Source organism: Nerophis lumbriciformis, linkage group LG16 (genome assembly GCF_033978685.3).
Source record: "Nerophis lumbriciformis linkage group LG16, RoL_Nlum_v2.1, whole genome shotgun sequence".
In the NCBI taxonomy this organism is placed as follows: domain Eukaryota; kingdom Metazoa; phylum Chordata; class Actinopteri; order Syngnathiformes; family Syngnathidae; genus Nerophis; species Nerophis lumbriciformis.
The window spans coordinates 30,268,553-30,284,853 of NC_084563.2; the positions used below are offsets into that span (position 1 = coordinate 30,268,553).

The 16,301-nt window shown below is 39.9% G+C and overlaps 1 protein-coding gene across 1 annotated transcript in view; it reads right to left on the reverse strand.

Moving 5' to 3' along the window:
• f8a (coagulation factor VIII associated) overlaps positions 1-14,496 on the reverse strand; it is a 45,567-nt gene extending 31,071 nt beyond the window's left edge. The window contains exons 1-3 of the mRNA XM_061976959.2: positions 14,405-14,496; positions 10,554-10,600; positions 10,417-10,489 (exon numbers count right to left, since the gene is read on the reverse strand). Coding sequence (XP_061832943.2) covers positions 10,417-10,489; positions 10,554-10,600; positions 14,405-14,463 — 179 coding nt within the window. The 5' untranslated portion in view covers positions 14,464-14,496. The remainder of the gene's footprint in view (positions 1-10,416; positions 10,490-10,553; positions 10,601-14,404) is intronic.
• Between the last annotated feature and the right edge of the window lie 1,805 nt (positions 14,497-16,301).

Sequence of the window (16,301 nt, forward strand, 5' to 3'; positions counted from 1 at the left end):
TCAAAAGACACCCATTCACCATGCAAGGCTCTCTCATCATCGTTATGCTTGCACCCGCTTGTCTGCATTGTTTGATCAACGCATGTGCGGCACAAAGGAAACATAAGTTTACCCTGAGAGTGTTAAGGCAGAATGGGATGATAGAGGCCTCTAGGTGGAATCTAAATGCATTTAACAACCCCAAAATACTAATTTATTTTGTCAAAATCGCGGTGAATTACCAGAGGATGACCAACCGGGTATTCTTTGGTGATTGAACAAATGGATACAGGCAGGTAAAATTAAAGTAACGGATTTTCTCGCCATTGTCAACTGCATAATGGAGTTTTATCGCATTTGTCTGACCACCAAATAATGAATTACGCGGATTAATGCGTGTTGGTTTTTTGTAAGATGTCAGAAAAGCCTGTACCACCAGATCTGTCTTAACGATTCTATCCCAATCACACTCCCACATGACAATTACTTGGAGTGTCTCTCCCTCAAGGCGTCAGCCCGAATATGAAATTGATGGTATAGCCCAGGGGTCGGCAACCTTTACCAGTCAAAGAGCCATTTTGACCAGTTTCGCAGATTATAGAAAACAATGGGAGCCGCAAAACTTTTTTGAAATTTTAAATGAAATAACACTACATACAAAGTTTTCTTTATGCATTGTGCTATGTATAAACCAGGGGTCTCAGACACGCTGCCCACACCTTTATATGGACTTTGAAAGCTGGTGCGGCACGCGGGTTTTAAATGAATGGCGCTTGTCAGCGTCATGCGTGCCGTGATGGTACAGCAAACAGCACCCACTACAACCAGCGTGCCTGATCAGCCACACGTTGTATGGTGTTTCCGCTTGCTCACGTAGGTGACAGCAAGGCATACTTGCTCAACAACCACACAGGTTACACTGACGGTGGCGGTATAAAAAAAAACTATAACACTCTTACTAATAATGCGCCACACTGTGAACCCACACCAAACAAGAATGACAAACACATTTCGGGAGAACATCTGCACAGAAACACAACATAAACACAACAGGACAAATACCCAGAATCCCATGCAGCCCTAACTCTTCCGGGATACATTATACACCCCCGCTACCAAACCCCGCCCACCTCAACCGACGCACAGAGGACGGGGGGGGGGGGGGGGGGGGGGTTTGATGTGTGAGGGAGCAGGGTTGGGGTGGGGGCGGGGTTTGGTGGTAGCAGGGGTGTATAATGTAGCCCGGAAGAGTCAGGGCTGCATGGGATTCTGGGTGTTTGTTCTGTTGTGTTTATGTTGTGTTAAGGTGCAGATGTTCTCCCGAAATGTGTTTGTCATTCTTGTTTGGTTTTGGTTCAAAGTGTGGCGCATTATTAGTAAGAGTGTTAAAGTTGTTTTATATGGTCTCCGTCAGTGTAACCTGTGTGGCTGTTGACAAAGTATGCCTTGCTGTCACATACGTGTGCAAGCAGAAGATGTATATTGTATAACAAGTGTTGGGCTGGCACGCTGTTAATACAGATTGTAGAGAGCGCCAAAATCGGTGAATATGAATCCCGGGAATTTTCTGCGAGAGGCACTGAAATCCGGAAGTCTCACGGGAAAATTGGGGGGTTCAGCAAGTAAGCTGCTGAGCCGCATCAGAGTGATCAAAGAGCCGCATGCGGCTCCGGAGCCGCGGGTTGCCGACCCCTGGTATAGCCCAACGTAAGTCCCTTTTGAGCAGTGTTGGGACTAATGCGTTACTTTGTAACGCGTTACTGTAACGGCGTTAGTTTCGGCGGTAACTAGTAATCTAACGCGTTATTTTTTATATTCAGTAACTCAGTTATCGTTACTACATGATGCGTTACTGCGTTTTTTTATGTAGTATCGGCTAGAAACAGAAGATCTGAGTATGTTTTATTAGAGCACTGCAGTGTCGTCCTTCTGAATCTCTTGTGTCTGGGTGTGGGTGGGGGGAGGAGAGGGGAGGGGGGTGCGCAATACAACGTAAACCGTTGGCCAACCAAAAAGTAACCACAGATCAAGCGGACGTGACGACAGGCTGTCCTCACACAGGTCCGCACGGACCTGGAGGAGGCGTGCCTTAAGTCCGGCTGGAAATCGGGAGAAATTGGGGAGAATGGTTCTCCCGGGGAGAGGCACTGAAATTCGGGAGGGTTGGCAAGTATGAGATATTCTCACTTCTTTTCTTTTGTCGAGCACAAAGAAAATAACATTTCAGTTAAATGTAAGTTGTGTCTTAGATCAAAGATCCCGTCTACTGCCCAAAACAACAATTCAAATCTGCCTGGTTAGGCTTTGTGTATGTCACGTGTGCCTTCCTTAGGTGAAGCCAGGTTTACAGCTATGTTGTTATTATGCTGTTTGTTACTTATGTCCTGGTGGTGGAACTGTGGACCAGCTCTATACTCTCGGCAGGGTCCTTGAGGGTGCATGGGAGTTTGCCCAACCAGTCTACATGTGTTTTGTGGACTTGGAGAAGGCATTCGACCGTGTCCCTCGGGAAGTCCTGTGGGGAGTGCTCAGAGAGTATGGGGTATCGGACTGTCTGATTGTGGCAGTCCGCTCCCTGTATGCTCAGTGCCAGAGCTTGGTCCGCATTGCCGGCAGTAAGTCGGACACGTTTCCAGTGAGGGTTGGACTCCGCCAAGGCTGCCCTTTGTCACCGATTCTGTTCATAACTTTTATGGACAGAATTGCTAGGCGCAGTCAAGGCGTTGAGGGGATCTGGTTTGGTGGCTGCAGGATTAGGTCTCTGCTTTTTGCAGATGATGTGGTCCTGATGGCTTCATCTGGCCAGGATCTTCAGCTCTCACTGGATCGGTTCACAGCAGAGTGTGAAGCGACTGGGATGAGAATCAGCACCTCCAAGTCCGAGTCCATGGTTCTCGCCCGGAAAAGGGTGGAGTGCAATATCCTGGTTGGGGAGGAGATCTTGCCCCAAGTGGAGGAGTTCAAGTACCTCGGAGTCTTGTTCACGAGTGATGGAAGAGTGGATCGTGAGATCGACAGGCAGATCGGTGCGGCGTCTTCAGTAATGCGGACGCTGTATCGATCCGTTGTGGTGAAGAAGGAGCTGAGCCGAAAGGCAAAGCTTTCAATTTACCGGTCGATCTACGTTCCCATCCTCACCTATGGTCATGAGCTTTGGGTTATGACCGAAAGGACAAGATCACGGGTACAAGCGGCCGAAATGAGTTTCCTCCGCCGGGTGGCGGGGCTCTCCCTAAGAGATAGGGTGAGAAGCTCTGCCATCCGGGGGGAGCTCAAAGTAAAGCCGCTGCTCCTCCACATCGAGAGGAGCCAGATGAGGTGGTTCGGGCATCTGGTCAGGATGCCACCCGAACGCCTCCCTAGGGAGGTGTTTAGGGCACGTCCGACCGGTAGGAGGCCGCGGGGAAAACCCAGAACACGTTGGGAAGACTATGTCTCCCGGCTGGCCTGGGAACGCCTCGGGGTCCCACAGGAAGAGCTGGACGAAGTGGCTGGGGAGAGGGAAGTCTGGGCTTCCCTGCTTAGGCTGCTGCCCCCGCGACCCGACCTCGGATAAGCGGAAGAAGATGGATGGATGGATGGATGGGTTACTTATGTATGTTATGTTGCAGCTATTTAAAATAGTTTTGTCAATTTGTTCTGGCCTGAAATAAATTGGCCCTTTGAAACATTACTTTGTCTTTGTGTGTTGTATGTAGACCACATTGCTTAGCAGAGTTCAGTGATGCAAATGTATGTCAAGTTGATCAACACATTGTATAATTCTCCAGTGCAATAACAGTACTGAAATTAAGGCTAAAAGGCCATTAATGGGAGCTTTAAAAAAAAAAAAGAAGAAAAAAAAAAAGGTAACTAAATAGTTACTTTTCACAGTAACGCATTAGTTTTTGGTGTAAGTAACTGAGTTGGTAACTGAGTTACTTTTGAAATAAAGTAACTAGTAACTAACTATTTACTGGTTTTCAGTAACTAACTCAACATTGCTTTTGAGTACGGGTTCGTCTCATTTTGTGTCATACATTTAGGACATCCGTGAAAGAAGCAACAGGCAAATTCAACACAATATTTTTGCTTTGGCGTCATAACCGTCAACAAAGTATGGACCGACCAGTTCCTCTCCTGTGTTTAGCGCCTGTCTAATGTCACGGTTTTCAGAAAATGCAACATAATCAAGCCACTGGATTGCTATGTCTGAGTATGCCTTTTTCTGTGATGTGTAAGCGTTGTCATAATTGAGGGCGAGTGTATCTTTGGGCAGAGTGTATGTTTTGAAAACCCCCATACACGACCATGCCAGCGCCGTAAAGCAGAACGGAGCGAGTTTTGTACACTTGATAAACACGTTGCGATATGTCAAGCATGCTTTACGCAAGACTTCAACATCGTTGATACAATAGTGGGTGATCTCTTTCTTCAAATCAAACACACCACTTTTCACGCTGTTGTACCACAGCATGAACTTTGACTTGTCTGAATCTGTCATTCTGTCATAGCTGTAAAATGTAGGGTCTGGGTATGGGCCAAAATATTTTTCATTTTCCACAGTATTAAACTTAAAAGTATAAAAAGCCAAGGACGACGAGGCTACCATGCAAGAAGGAAGCCCTTGCTCCAAAAGCGACACCTTACGGCTCGTCTAAAGTTTGCTGCTGATCACATGGACAAAGATAAGACCTTCTGGAGGAAAGTTCTGTGGTCAGATGAAACAAAAATTGAGCTGTTTGGCCACAATACTCAGCAATATGTTTGGAGGAGAAAAGGTGAGGCCTTTAATCCCAGGAACACCATTTCTTCCATTTCCTTCATGTGAAAAAAGGTCCTTGAGGCTGTATCGGTAAGGACATGTGATCGGTAGCTGTACACCATGTGTTCACGATGTTAATGAAGTCATTATTTAAGAGAAGATGACATTGGAGACCATGTGCACTTCCTCGGAGGGTCATAAAACAATTATCCCCTACAGGCCCCCCTTTTCTGGGGATACTCTTAACAGTTAATGTTAGTGTTTTGCTTTTGGCAACACAAATATCCAGAACAGACACTTAGTGTTCTAATAAGAACAGTTATAACTAGTATGACAGTTTAAGTCAAAATGTTCATCAAAATTAGCTTGTATAGTTCACATCAGGTTTATAATGGGAGGAGTTTGACCCTGGAACAGATTATTACTTCATAAGGACATATATGTTTAGAAATTCAACCAAATCATGTCGATAGGTTTTCTTTCACTCCATAGAAAGGGTCTGAGAATATACAGTATAGACCCGGGATTTTCACTGGACGCACGAAGAGTGCCCGCACGGCCGTGGACTCTTTGCGTTTCTGTTCAAATTAGGGATGTCCCGATCCAGGTTTTTGCACTTCCGATCCGATACCGATATTGTTTTTGCACTTCCGATCCGATACCGATACTGACCGATACCGATACTGACCGATACGGGCCTATCCGAGCATGTATTAAGGTTTAAAGTTATTTAGCCTACTTAGTTGTCAGAATCATGTTGAAAAGGGTTTTAGTACTCTTGATAACAACTAGCCAGCTGAATTAGGGGAGTTTGAATAATACACAATGGTTGGTAACAAGAAATTGACCTGTTTATTCAATGATAAACACAAAATAGACAAAATTATACATGACAAACAGAAATGGCATTGTTGAACTAGGGCTGGGCGATATGGCCTTTTTTTAATATTGCGATATTTTAAGGCCATATTGCGATACACAATATATATCTCGATATTTTGCCTTAGCCTTGAATGAACACTTGATGCATATAATCACAGCAGTATGATGATTCTATGTGTTTTGATTGATTGATTGAGACTTTTATTAGTAGGTTGCACAGTGAAGTACATATTCCGTACAATTGACCACTAAATGGTAACACCCGAATAAGTTTTTCAACTTGTTTAAGTCGGGGTCCACTTAAATTGATTCATGATACAGATATATACTATCAGATATATACTATCATCATAATACAGTCATCACACAAGATAATCACATTGAATTATTTACATTATTTACAATCCGGGGTGTGCAGGGGGGCGTCGGATGTAAGTGTCAAAAAGACAGCCAAAAGAGTTTGATATGAGAATAAATCTAAAGTTAAAATATAGGGTAGAAATGCACCCATTTGCAGGAAATGTAGTCTTGATTTTCAAAATTTTCTTTCAAGGCTTGCATGTCTACATTAAAACATTCTTCTTCATACTGCATTAATATATGCTACTTTTAAACTTTCATGCAGAGAAGGAAATCACAACTAAAAAAATCACTAATTTTTTCATACGGTGTTGATGTGGAAATTTTTGCCTCTGCATTTTGATGGTGTGGACGTGTGGCACCGAATGGAGATAAGCGTCTCGACAGACCTTACAATATTTGAACAATGATGACGAAAACTGTTTTCTCTCTCGTGTCCGTGTCGTGTCGAAAATTGTTATGCGCTTATTTTTTTACTTGATTTGGTGCGTGGCATAGATTTGCTATGCGCAGAGGACGCTTGAGCAGTGCGAGTGCGCAATTGCGCAGGTGCGCACCTTAGAGGAAACGTTGGTCACACGGCTGCGCTAGCATCACAGCTAACGTTAGCCATGCTGCTACCTCTCTGCTCGGGGAGGACGTATACGTATGTGACGTATGACGTGACAGTATGTGACGTGTGTAAGAAGGTACGCTCGCTGTCTGTGAGAGGGAGACACAGGAAAGAGTGAGAAGAGCCTGTCGTGTAATGCCAGCAGCTAAAAGCAACTGCGTGGGAATCCACAGACCTGTGGATGTGTTGAAGGTGTGCTGGAAAATGCGGAACGGAAATTGGGGCGCAGCAGAAAAGTGGAATGTATTATTTAAATCGGTGCGTTGGAAAACACGGACCGGAGTTTTTTTTTTAAACTGGATCTGGATCTGCATTTTCCCATGCCTTGCCGATACGCATTTTTTGGCAAATATCGGCGGCCGATCCGAACCAAATATCGGATCGGGACATCCCTAGTTCAAATCAATGTGTTCAGTTTCTGCGGAACAGCACCAATATGGCGGCATATTCCGCATTCCTATGCAGAGCTTCCACATTTGCCGGTCGTCCTACAGCCTTTCAATTTAGCTAAAATCTGCTTGTGTTGAACAGGAAGCCATTAACAAACACAAAATAAGTTAACCTGTTTATTTTCTAAATAAAATACTCAATTTTCCAGGCGGTAACGTATTCAACACCCTCATGGACATAAAGTCAACTTGTCAAAAGGTTTTCAAATGTACCGTGTTTTTCGGATTATAAAGGTGCACTTAAAATCCTTTCATTTTCTCAAAACTTGACAGTGCGCCTTATAACCCGGTGCGCCTAATGTATGGAATCATTCTGGTTGTGCTTACCGACCTCGAAGCAATTTTATTTGGTACATTGTGAAATGATAAGTGTGACCAGCAGATGGCAGTCATTCATAAGAGATACGTGTAGACTGCAATATGACGCCAGTAAACAACACCAAAACTTTAAATGTTCCATTGAAAATAAAGAACATTACACACGGTGCTCAAAAATCTGTCAAAATGTTTTAGTACGACTTTGAAGCCGCACCGCTTGATGGATTGTCGACCCATTGCGGCTAACGTAGTCAGAGATACAAGTATTATTTGGTGTTTGTATAAGGACCCCAACATGGCACCCATTAGCAGACATATTATCTGGCGCTTTGTTTCACAGTATTATGCAAAAGCAACTTTCTTACCTTCTGGTACCTGCTGATCTGTATTTGAGATCTGCATAAGTCCTGAAAATTTGTGCACATCCGCCACTGTAGTCAATAAGTTTCTTCTTTTTCTCTATCTTCTTGTTATGTGACATTCATCCTCCGCTGTTGCCATTTCTTATATAAAAGTAGTGTAAAGTTCTTACTTATATCTGTCAGTAAAGTCGCCATGAAAGCACTAAAACATACCGGTGTAGTGAGTTTACATTATTCACTCAAGGAACTTTAGTTATTAGAGGGTTTCGATGGGACGGTTTTTCACGGGACACATTTCGGGCGTTTTTGTTGTTGCACTAGTGAGCCACGGATGAGGAGATGCTGCTTTGTTATTGATTGAAATAAAGTCTGAATGTCATTAAAACAGTTAGCGCCATCTTTTGACACTTCTTCCACTCCCGTCCTTGCACGCTACACCGCTACAACAGTCCTTGCACGCTACACCGCTACAACAAAGATGACGGGGAGAAGACGCTGTCGAAGGTGAGCCACGTAAATAAGAGCGCCCACAAAACGGCGAATCCTGAAGAGACTGTCAGAAAGCGACTTGAAGATGATGTGTAAAACATCATCTATGAAACATTTTGACCAAAGAAACACCATCACATGTTATGTAGACCAGTGGTCCCCAACCTTTTTGTAGCTGCAGACTGGTCAACGCTTGAAAATTTGTCCCACGGACCGGGGGGTGGGGGGTTTCAATGTTTATCAATCAATGTTTATTTATATAGCCCTAAATCACAAGTGTCTCAAAGGGCTGCACAAGCCACAACGACATCCTCGGTACAGAGCCCACATAAGGGCAAGGAAAAACTCACCCCAGTGGGACGTCGATGTGAATGACTATGAGAAACCTTGGAGAGGACCGCATATGTGGGTAAACCCCCCCCCCCTCGAGGGGAGACCGAAGGGTTTAATTTATTTTTTTTCCATAAAGAAATACAATCAGGTGTGCTTACGGACTGTATCCCTGCACACTGTATTGATCTATATTGATATAGATTGTATATATTGTGTTTTTATGTTGATTTAATTTTTTTTTTTAATTAAATTTTTTTTTAATTTCTTGTGCGGCCCGGTACCAATCGGTCCGCGGCCGGGTACCAATCGGCATCAGTGGTTGGGGACCACTGATGTAGACCACAAGGAAGTCTTTTACATTTAGAAAAAAATCATAATAATATGACTCCTTTAATGCGCCTTATAATCCTTATGTATGAAAACAGACCTGAATAGACCCGCTCATCGGCGGTGTGCCCTATGGTCTGGAAAATCTGGTAATTTCACCTTGTTGACACGATTGGACGAGGACATTCTGGAGGTCCAAGATGAACAAATCATAAACAGGAATATCCTGGGCAGCTAAATGGCGATATTAGGGCTGTGTCTAATACAAGCTGACATGGAAGCCGGGAAAGCAGGGGAATGCTTGGTGAGTGTGTGTAACAAAATAAACTGTTTGTGGTTCGCTTTACTACAACTCCCCTCATCACCTGATTACACGCGGATCGCCAGATCTCGTGAAAGTCTACACTACTGCTGCACCATTCCATGGCAGTGGCGTTCAGCATCCAGTGGAAATCTTGGGTAACTGAAGTTGATGTGATCCAGGGTTGCCCCGATACCAATATTTTGGTACCGGTACCAAATTTCGATACTTTTCTAAATAAAGGGTACCACAAAAAATTACATTGTTTTTATTTTAAGAAAAAACCTTAGGGTACATGAAACATATGTTTATTATTGTAATTTAGTCCTTAAATAAAATAGTGAACATACAACTTGTCTTTTAGTAGTAAGTAAACAAACAAAGACTCCAAATTAGTCTGCTGACGTATGCAGTAACATATTGTGTCATTTATACACCTATTATTTTGTACACATTATGAGGGACAAACTGTAAAAAATTATTATTAATCTACTTGTTCATTTACTGTTAATACCTCCAAAGACATGCACCTGGGGATAGGTTGATTGGCAACACTAAATGGTCTCTAGTGTGTGAATGTGAGTGTGAATGTTGTCTGTCTATCTGTGTTGGCCCTGCGATGAGGTGGCGACTTGTCCAGGGTGTACCCCGCCATCCGCCCGAATGCAGCTGAGATAGGCTCCAGCACCCCCCGCAACCCCGAAAGGGACAAGCGGTAGAAAATGGATGGATGGATGGATGGATCTGCTTATTGTTTCAACATGTTCTATCTACACTTCTGTTAAAATGTAATAATCACTTATTCTTCTGTTGTTTGGATGCGTTCGATACGATACCAAGTAGTTACAGGATCATACATTGGTCATATTTAAAGTCCTCATGTGTCCAGGGACATATTTACTGACTTTATAAACATAATATACATTTCAAAAAAATGAAAAAAGATTTTGTGATGCTAAAAAATATTGATGTACTCATAGTAGTTTCGACTAGATACGCTCCTGTACTTGGTATCATTACAGTGGATGTCAGGTGTAGATCCACCCATGGCGTTTGTTTACATTGTGACACTTGTGATTAAGGGCTATTTAAATACACTTTGATTGAGAGACGGTTTAGTATCGAATACGATTCACTAGTTTTGCGGTACTATACTAGTAACGGTATACCGAACAACCCTAATGTGATCACAATATTTTACTTGAGGGATTTGGCTCGTTTACAAGTGCCAACTGAACAGGTGTGACTCGTTCACTTACCGGGCCATGGCCAGGTTGCAGAAGGCCGCATACTGCAAGCAGTCCTGCTGTTTCAGCTCCTTGGCTAACTGGCCTGAGACAACAAACAGGTTTTATGTTAACATGTCAACTATTGTGGGGTTTCTGTTCACACTTACCAAACTGCTCACTGGCCTCCGCCACATTTGGCTTCCGAAGAAAGCGTCTGCGACAAAAGACAAACGTTTATTCATTTAACAACAACAAGCTAAATGCTACTAGCTGTCCTAACCTGCTCGGTATGGACTGTATGGATATAATATTTGACAACATATTTCTTCTGAAATGACTAAGCATTAACATCCTATCACAAACATGACATAACATTTGGGCTCTCGAGAGAAGCCTGTTAGCTTGCCAGCAGTAGCACCGCTAAGCACATTTAACGTAAAATACACCAATAATCCACATATAATCAGTTGTATTTCTCAGGGAACCAAAAGACTCATAAAATTGTTTAAAAAATTAAAAAAAGCTCACATTTTTTTTCTTTTACTTTTAATGCTTAAATCTCCAGATCAACTTCAGATCTATTTGTACATTATCAGTTTGTTTTCCTTGTTTTTTTGGGGTTGTTTTATGCCCTTAAAGAAAAATGTGTTTTTTTTTATATGGCAAACACACAAAATATGCAATATTTTCCCTAAAAATATTTCAAGTAGAACATTTGAGGTACAGTAATTGGAACCTTGAACAGATCAATAGTGCCTAACAACATTGATTGTGATTCATTATTATTTTTAAGCAATAACAGTTTAAAAGAAAAAAAATCCCACAAAAAATTTGAGGGATTAAAAAGGGCATAATAGGTCATACATTTTTTTTTAAACGCTTAAATCTCTTAAATCAACCTCAGATCTATCAGTTGATTATATGTTTTATATATTTTTTGTTTGTTTATTTAATGCTCTTTTTGTCATTGAAAACTTTGTTTTTAATGGCAAACACACAATCTATGCAATATTTTCCCCCAAAATACTTCAAAGTAGAATTTTTGATGCAAAGTAAGAGTTTTGAATAGATCAATAATTCATAACAGTGATTTAGATTCATTATTATTTTTGAGCAATAATACATTAAAAAAAAAAAAAGCTCCACAGAATATGCAATATTTTTACCAAAAATACTTCAAAGTAGAACATTTGATGTGAAGTAATTGGAGCCTTGAATAGATCAATAATTCATAACAATTTTTGATTTTGATTATTTTTTTAAGCAATAACAGTTTAAAAGAAAAAAAAATTCCACTAAAAAATTGAGGGATTAAAAAGGGTCCCACTCATAAAAGTGGGACCCTTTTTTTTGAAAAAAGTGTTAAAAATAGGTCATCAATTTTCTTAAACGCTTAAATCTCTTAAATAACCTCAGATGTATCAGTCGATTATATGTTTTATATATTTTTTGTTTGTTTATTTTATGCTCTTTTTGTCATTGAAAACTTCGTTTTTAATGGCAAACACACAAAATATGCAATATTTCCCCCCAAAATACTTCAAAGTAGAATATTTGATGCAAAGTAATTGGAGTCTTGAATAGATCAATAATTCATAACATTTAGATTCATTATTATTTTTGAGCAATAATACATGAAAAAAAAAGTTCCACTAAAATTCTCAGGGATCCAAAAGAGCCCCACTTGTTCAAAAAATAAAGCTCACACATTTTTTTTTTTTTACTTGCAACGCTTAAATCTCGAAATCAACTTCAGATCTATTTGTCCATTATCAATTTTTTTCCTTCTTTTTTTTTGTGGTTGTTTTATGCCCTTTTGTCAAAGAAAACATAGGTTTTTTTTATATGGCAAACGCACAAAATATACAATATTTTCCCCCAAAATACTTCAAAGTAGGACCTTTGATGTGAAGTAATTGGAGCCTTGAATAGATCAATAATTCATAGCAACTTTTGATTTTGATTATTATTTTTTAAGCAATAACAGTTTAAAAGAAAAAAAAATCCCACTAAAAAATTGAGGGATTAAAAAGGGCCCCACTCATAAAATAGGTTATACATTTTTTAAAACCCTTAAATCTCTTAAATCAACCTCAGCTCTATCCGTCGATTATATGTTTTATATACAGTGGTGGTCAAAAGTTTACATACACTTGTAAAGAACATCATGTCATGGCTGTCTTGAGATTCCAATCATTTCTACAACTCTTATTTTTTTGTGATGTAGTGATTGGAGCACATACTTGTTGGTCACAAAAAACATTCATGAAGTTTGCTTCTTTTATGAATTTATTATGGCTCTACTGAAAATGTGAGCAAATGTGCTGGGTCAAAAGTATACATACAGCAATGTTAATATTTGCTTACATGTCCCTTGGCAAGTTTACCTGCAATAAGGCACTTTTGGTAGCCATCCACAAGCTTCTGGCAATTTCTGGTTGAATTTTTGACCACCCCTCTTGACAAAATTGGTGCAGTTCAGCTAAATGTGTTGCTTTTCTGACATGGACTTCTTCAGCATTGTCCACACGTTTAAGTCAGGACTTTGGGAAGGCCATTCTAAAACCTTCATTTATGACTTTAAAGCATAACCAATCATGCGTCACTATAGCTCTTGTCTCAAAGTAGGTGTACTGTCACCACCTGTCACATCACACCCTGACTTATTTGGACTTTTTTGCTGTTTTCCTGTGTGTAGTGTTTTACTTCTTGTCTTGCGCTCCTATTTTGGTGGCTTTTTCTCTTTTTTTGGTATTTTCCTGTAGCAGTTTCATGTCTTCCTTTGAGCGATATTTCCCGCTTCTACTTTGTTTTAGCAATCAAGAATATTTCAGTTGTTTTTGTCCTTCTTTGTGGGGACATTGTTGATTGTCATGTCATGTTCAGATGTACATTGTGGACGCCGTCTTTGCTCCACAGTAAGTCTTTGCTGCCGTCCAGCATTCTGTTTTTGTTTACTTTGTAGCCAGTTCAGTTTTAGTTTCATTCTGCATAGCCTTCCCTAAGCTTCAATGCCTTTACCTAGGGACACTCACCTTTTGTTTATTTTTGGTTTAAGTCTTAGACACCTTTTTACCTGCACGCTGCCTCCCGCTGTTTCCCACATCTACAAAGCAATTAGCTACCTGCTGCCACCTACTGATATGGAAGAGTATTACACGGTTACTCTGCCGAGCTCTAGACAGCACCGACACTCAACAACAACACATCATTTGCAGACTATAATTACTGGTTTGCAAAAAATATTTTTAACCCAAATAGGTGAAATTAGGTCATCTCCCACGGCACACCAGACTGTATCTCACGGCACACTAGTGTGCGGCGGAACAGTGGTTGAAAAACACTGCTTTACCATTTTTGACGTGTGTCTGTTGGAACACCCAACTGCGCCCAAGACCCAACCTCAGGGCTGATGATTTTAGGACGTCCTGAAGAATTTGGAGGTAATCCTCCTTTTTTATTGTCCCATTTACTCTCTGTAAAGCAGCAGTTCCATTGGCAGCAAAACAGGCCCAGAGCATAATACTACCACCCATGCTTGACGGTAGGTAGGGATGGTGTTCCTGGGATTAAAGGCCTCACCTTTTCTCCTCCAAACATATTGCTGGGTATTGTGGCCAAACAGCTCCATTTTTGTTTCATCTGACCACGGAACTTTCCTCCAGAAGGTCTTATCTTTGTCCTTGTTTTGTCAGATAAAATGTGATGTTTTGTTTTTTCAGAATGCTGTTAAAAAATGAGCTGGACACCTCTGGTATAGGTTATTGTAATTGTGCCTGCATTGTAGATGCATTTATGATGCACTCATGCACAAAGTCTGCGACAAAAAACAAACATTAATTGATTTAACAACAAGCTAAATGCTACTAGCTGTCCTAATATGATCGATGTCAAGATAGCGTTAGCTTTAGGTCTCTGACGAGCAGTAGCAGCGCTAAGCACATTTAACGTAAAACACACCAATAATCCACATGTAATGAGTTGTATTTAACTACACAGCATAAAAGCAAAAGCTTACTTTTTAAGCTTATTCGACACTGCGCGATATCTCGCCAAGAAGTCCCCCTCAGCAGCCATGATGGACAGACGTCAACACGAAAAACAACAACCCGGAAGTGGAGCTAAGAGCTGCGTTGTGATTGGCTACTCAAATACAGATCTTGAACGCTCATTGGCTAAGAGACTTACGTCATGTTTTACAGTATTTTCTAGGTTTATTCCAAGCACATTTGCATAAAATTGTAGATCCACCTCTTTACATTCAATAATAACATATGACAATGTTTATTGTAACATTATGTTGGCTTCATATTTCTTTATTGAACAGTACTGTATATTTTTATGGGGTTTAAACTTGTAAAAATCTAAGCATGCGGGGCCATTTGGGTATTTTTCATTTTAAAACCAATACAATATATATATATATATATATATATATATATATATATATATATATATATATATATATATATATATATATATATATATATATATATATATATATATATATATATATATATATATATATAAAACAATAAACAAAAAAGGCGTCACGGTGGCAGAGGGGTTAGTGCATCTGCCTCACAATACGAAGGTCCTGAGTAGTCTTGGGTTCAAAACCGGGCTCGGGATCTTTCTGTGTGGAGTTTGCATGTTCTCCCCGTGACTGCGTGGGTTCCCTCCGGGTACTCCGGCTTTCTCCCACCTCCAAAGACATGCACCTGGGGATAGGTTGATTGGCAACACTAAATTGGCCCTAGTGTGTGAATGTGAGTGTGAATGTTGTCTGTCTATCTGTGTTGGCCCTGCGATGAGGTGGCGACTTGTCCAGGGTGTACCCCGCCTACCGCCCGATTGTAGCTGAGATAAGCTCCAGCGCCCCCCCGCGACCCCAAAAGGGAATAAGCGGTAGAAAATGGATGGATGGAATAAACAAAAAAACAAAAAACAAAAAAAACAAAAAATATATATATATATATTGTTTTTTTTGACAAAAAAATTATAATAATATTTGACTTATTTTTAAAAATTTTATGACTGAGACCCCTCTGGGTTCCCGGGACTAAACTTGAGGGGGGGGTCCTAAGGTAAAAAAAAAATCTCCACCAAACATGAATATAAATCCATTTAATAAAGTCAAACACAAATAAGGAAACAAGAGAAGTATCGAACACTTTTATTTTGTAAAGTAAATCTGTACAATCATCAACAATGTACTTTGTCTGAGTGGCTGGACAGGACAAAAAAATAAAAAATAAAATAAAATAAATATATATATATATATATATATATATATATATATATATATATATATAATATATTTTTTAAACTACTTACATATATTAAAATTAACCAAAAAGGGAATCAAATGAATTAAAATAAATAGAAGCGCGACCCCAAAAGGGAATAAGCGGTAGAAAATGGATGGATGGATGGAAGAAAAAAAATAAAAATAAAATAAAAAAATATATATATATATTAAAAATAAAAAAATAAAAAAATAAAAAAAAATATATATATATATATATATATATATTTTTTTTTTATTTTTTTTTTTTTTTTTTTTTTGTCCTGTCCAGCCACTAAGACAAAGTACATTGTTGATGATCGTACAGATTTACTTTACAAAATAAAAGTGTGGGATACTTCTCTTGTTTCCTTATTTGTGTTTGACTTTATTAAATGGATTTATATTCATGTTTGGCGGTTTTTCTTGTTTTTTTTTGTTTGTTTTATGCCCTTTTGTCAAAGAAAACTTAGTTTTTTATAAGGCAAACACACAAAATATGCAATATTTTCCCCCCAAATTCTTCAAAGTAGAATATTTGATGCGAAATAATTGGAGCTTTGAATAGATCAATAATTTATAATCACATTGATTTTGATTCATTATTATTTTTTAAGCAATAACAGTT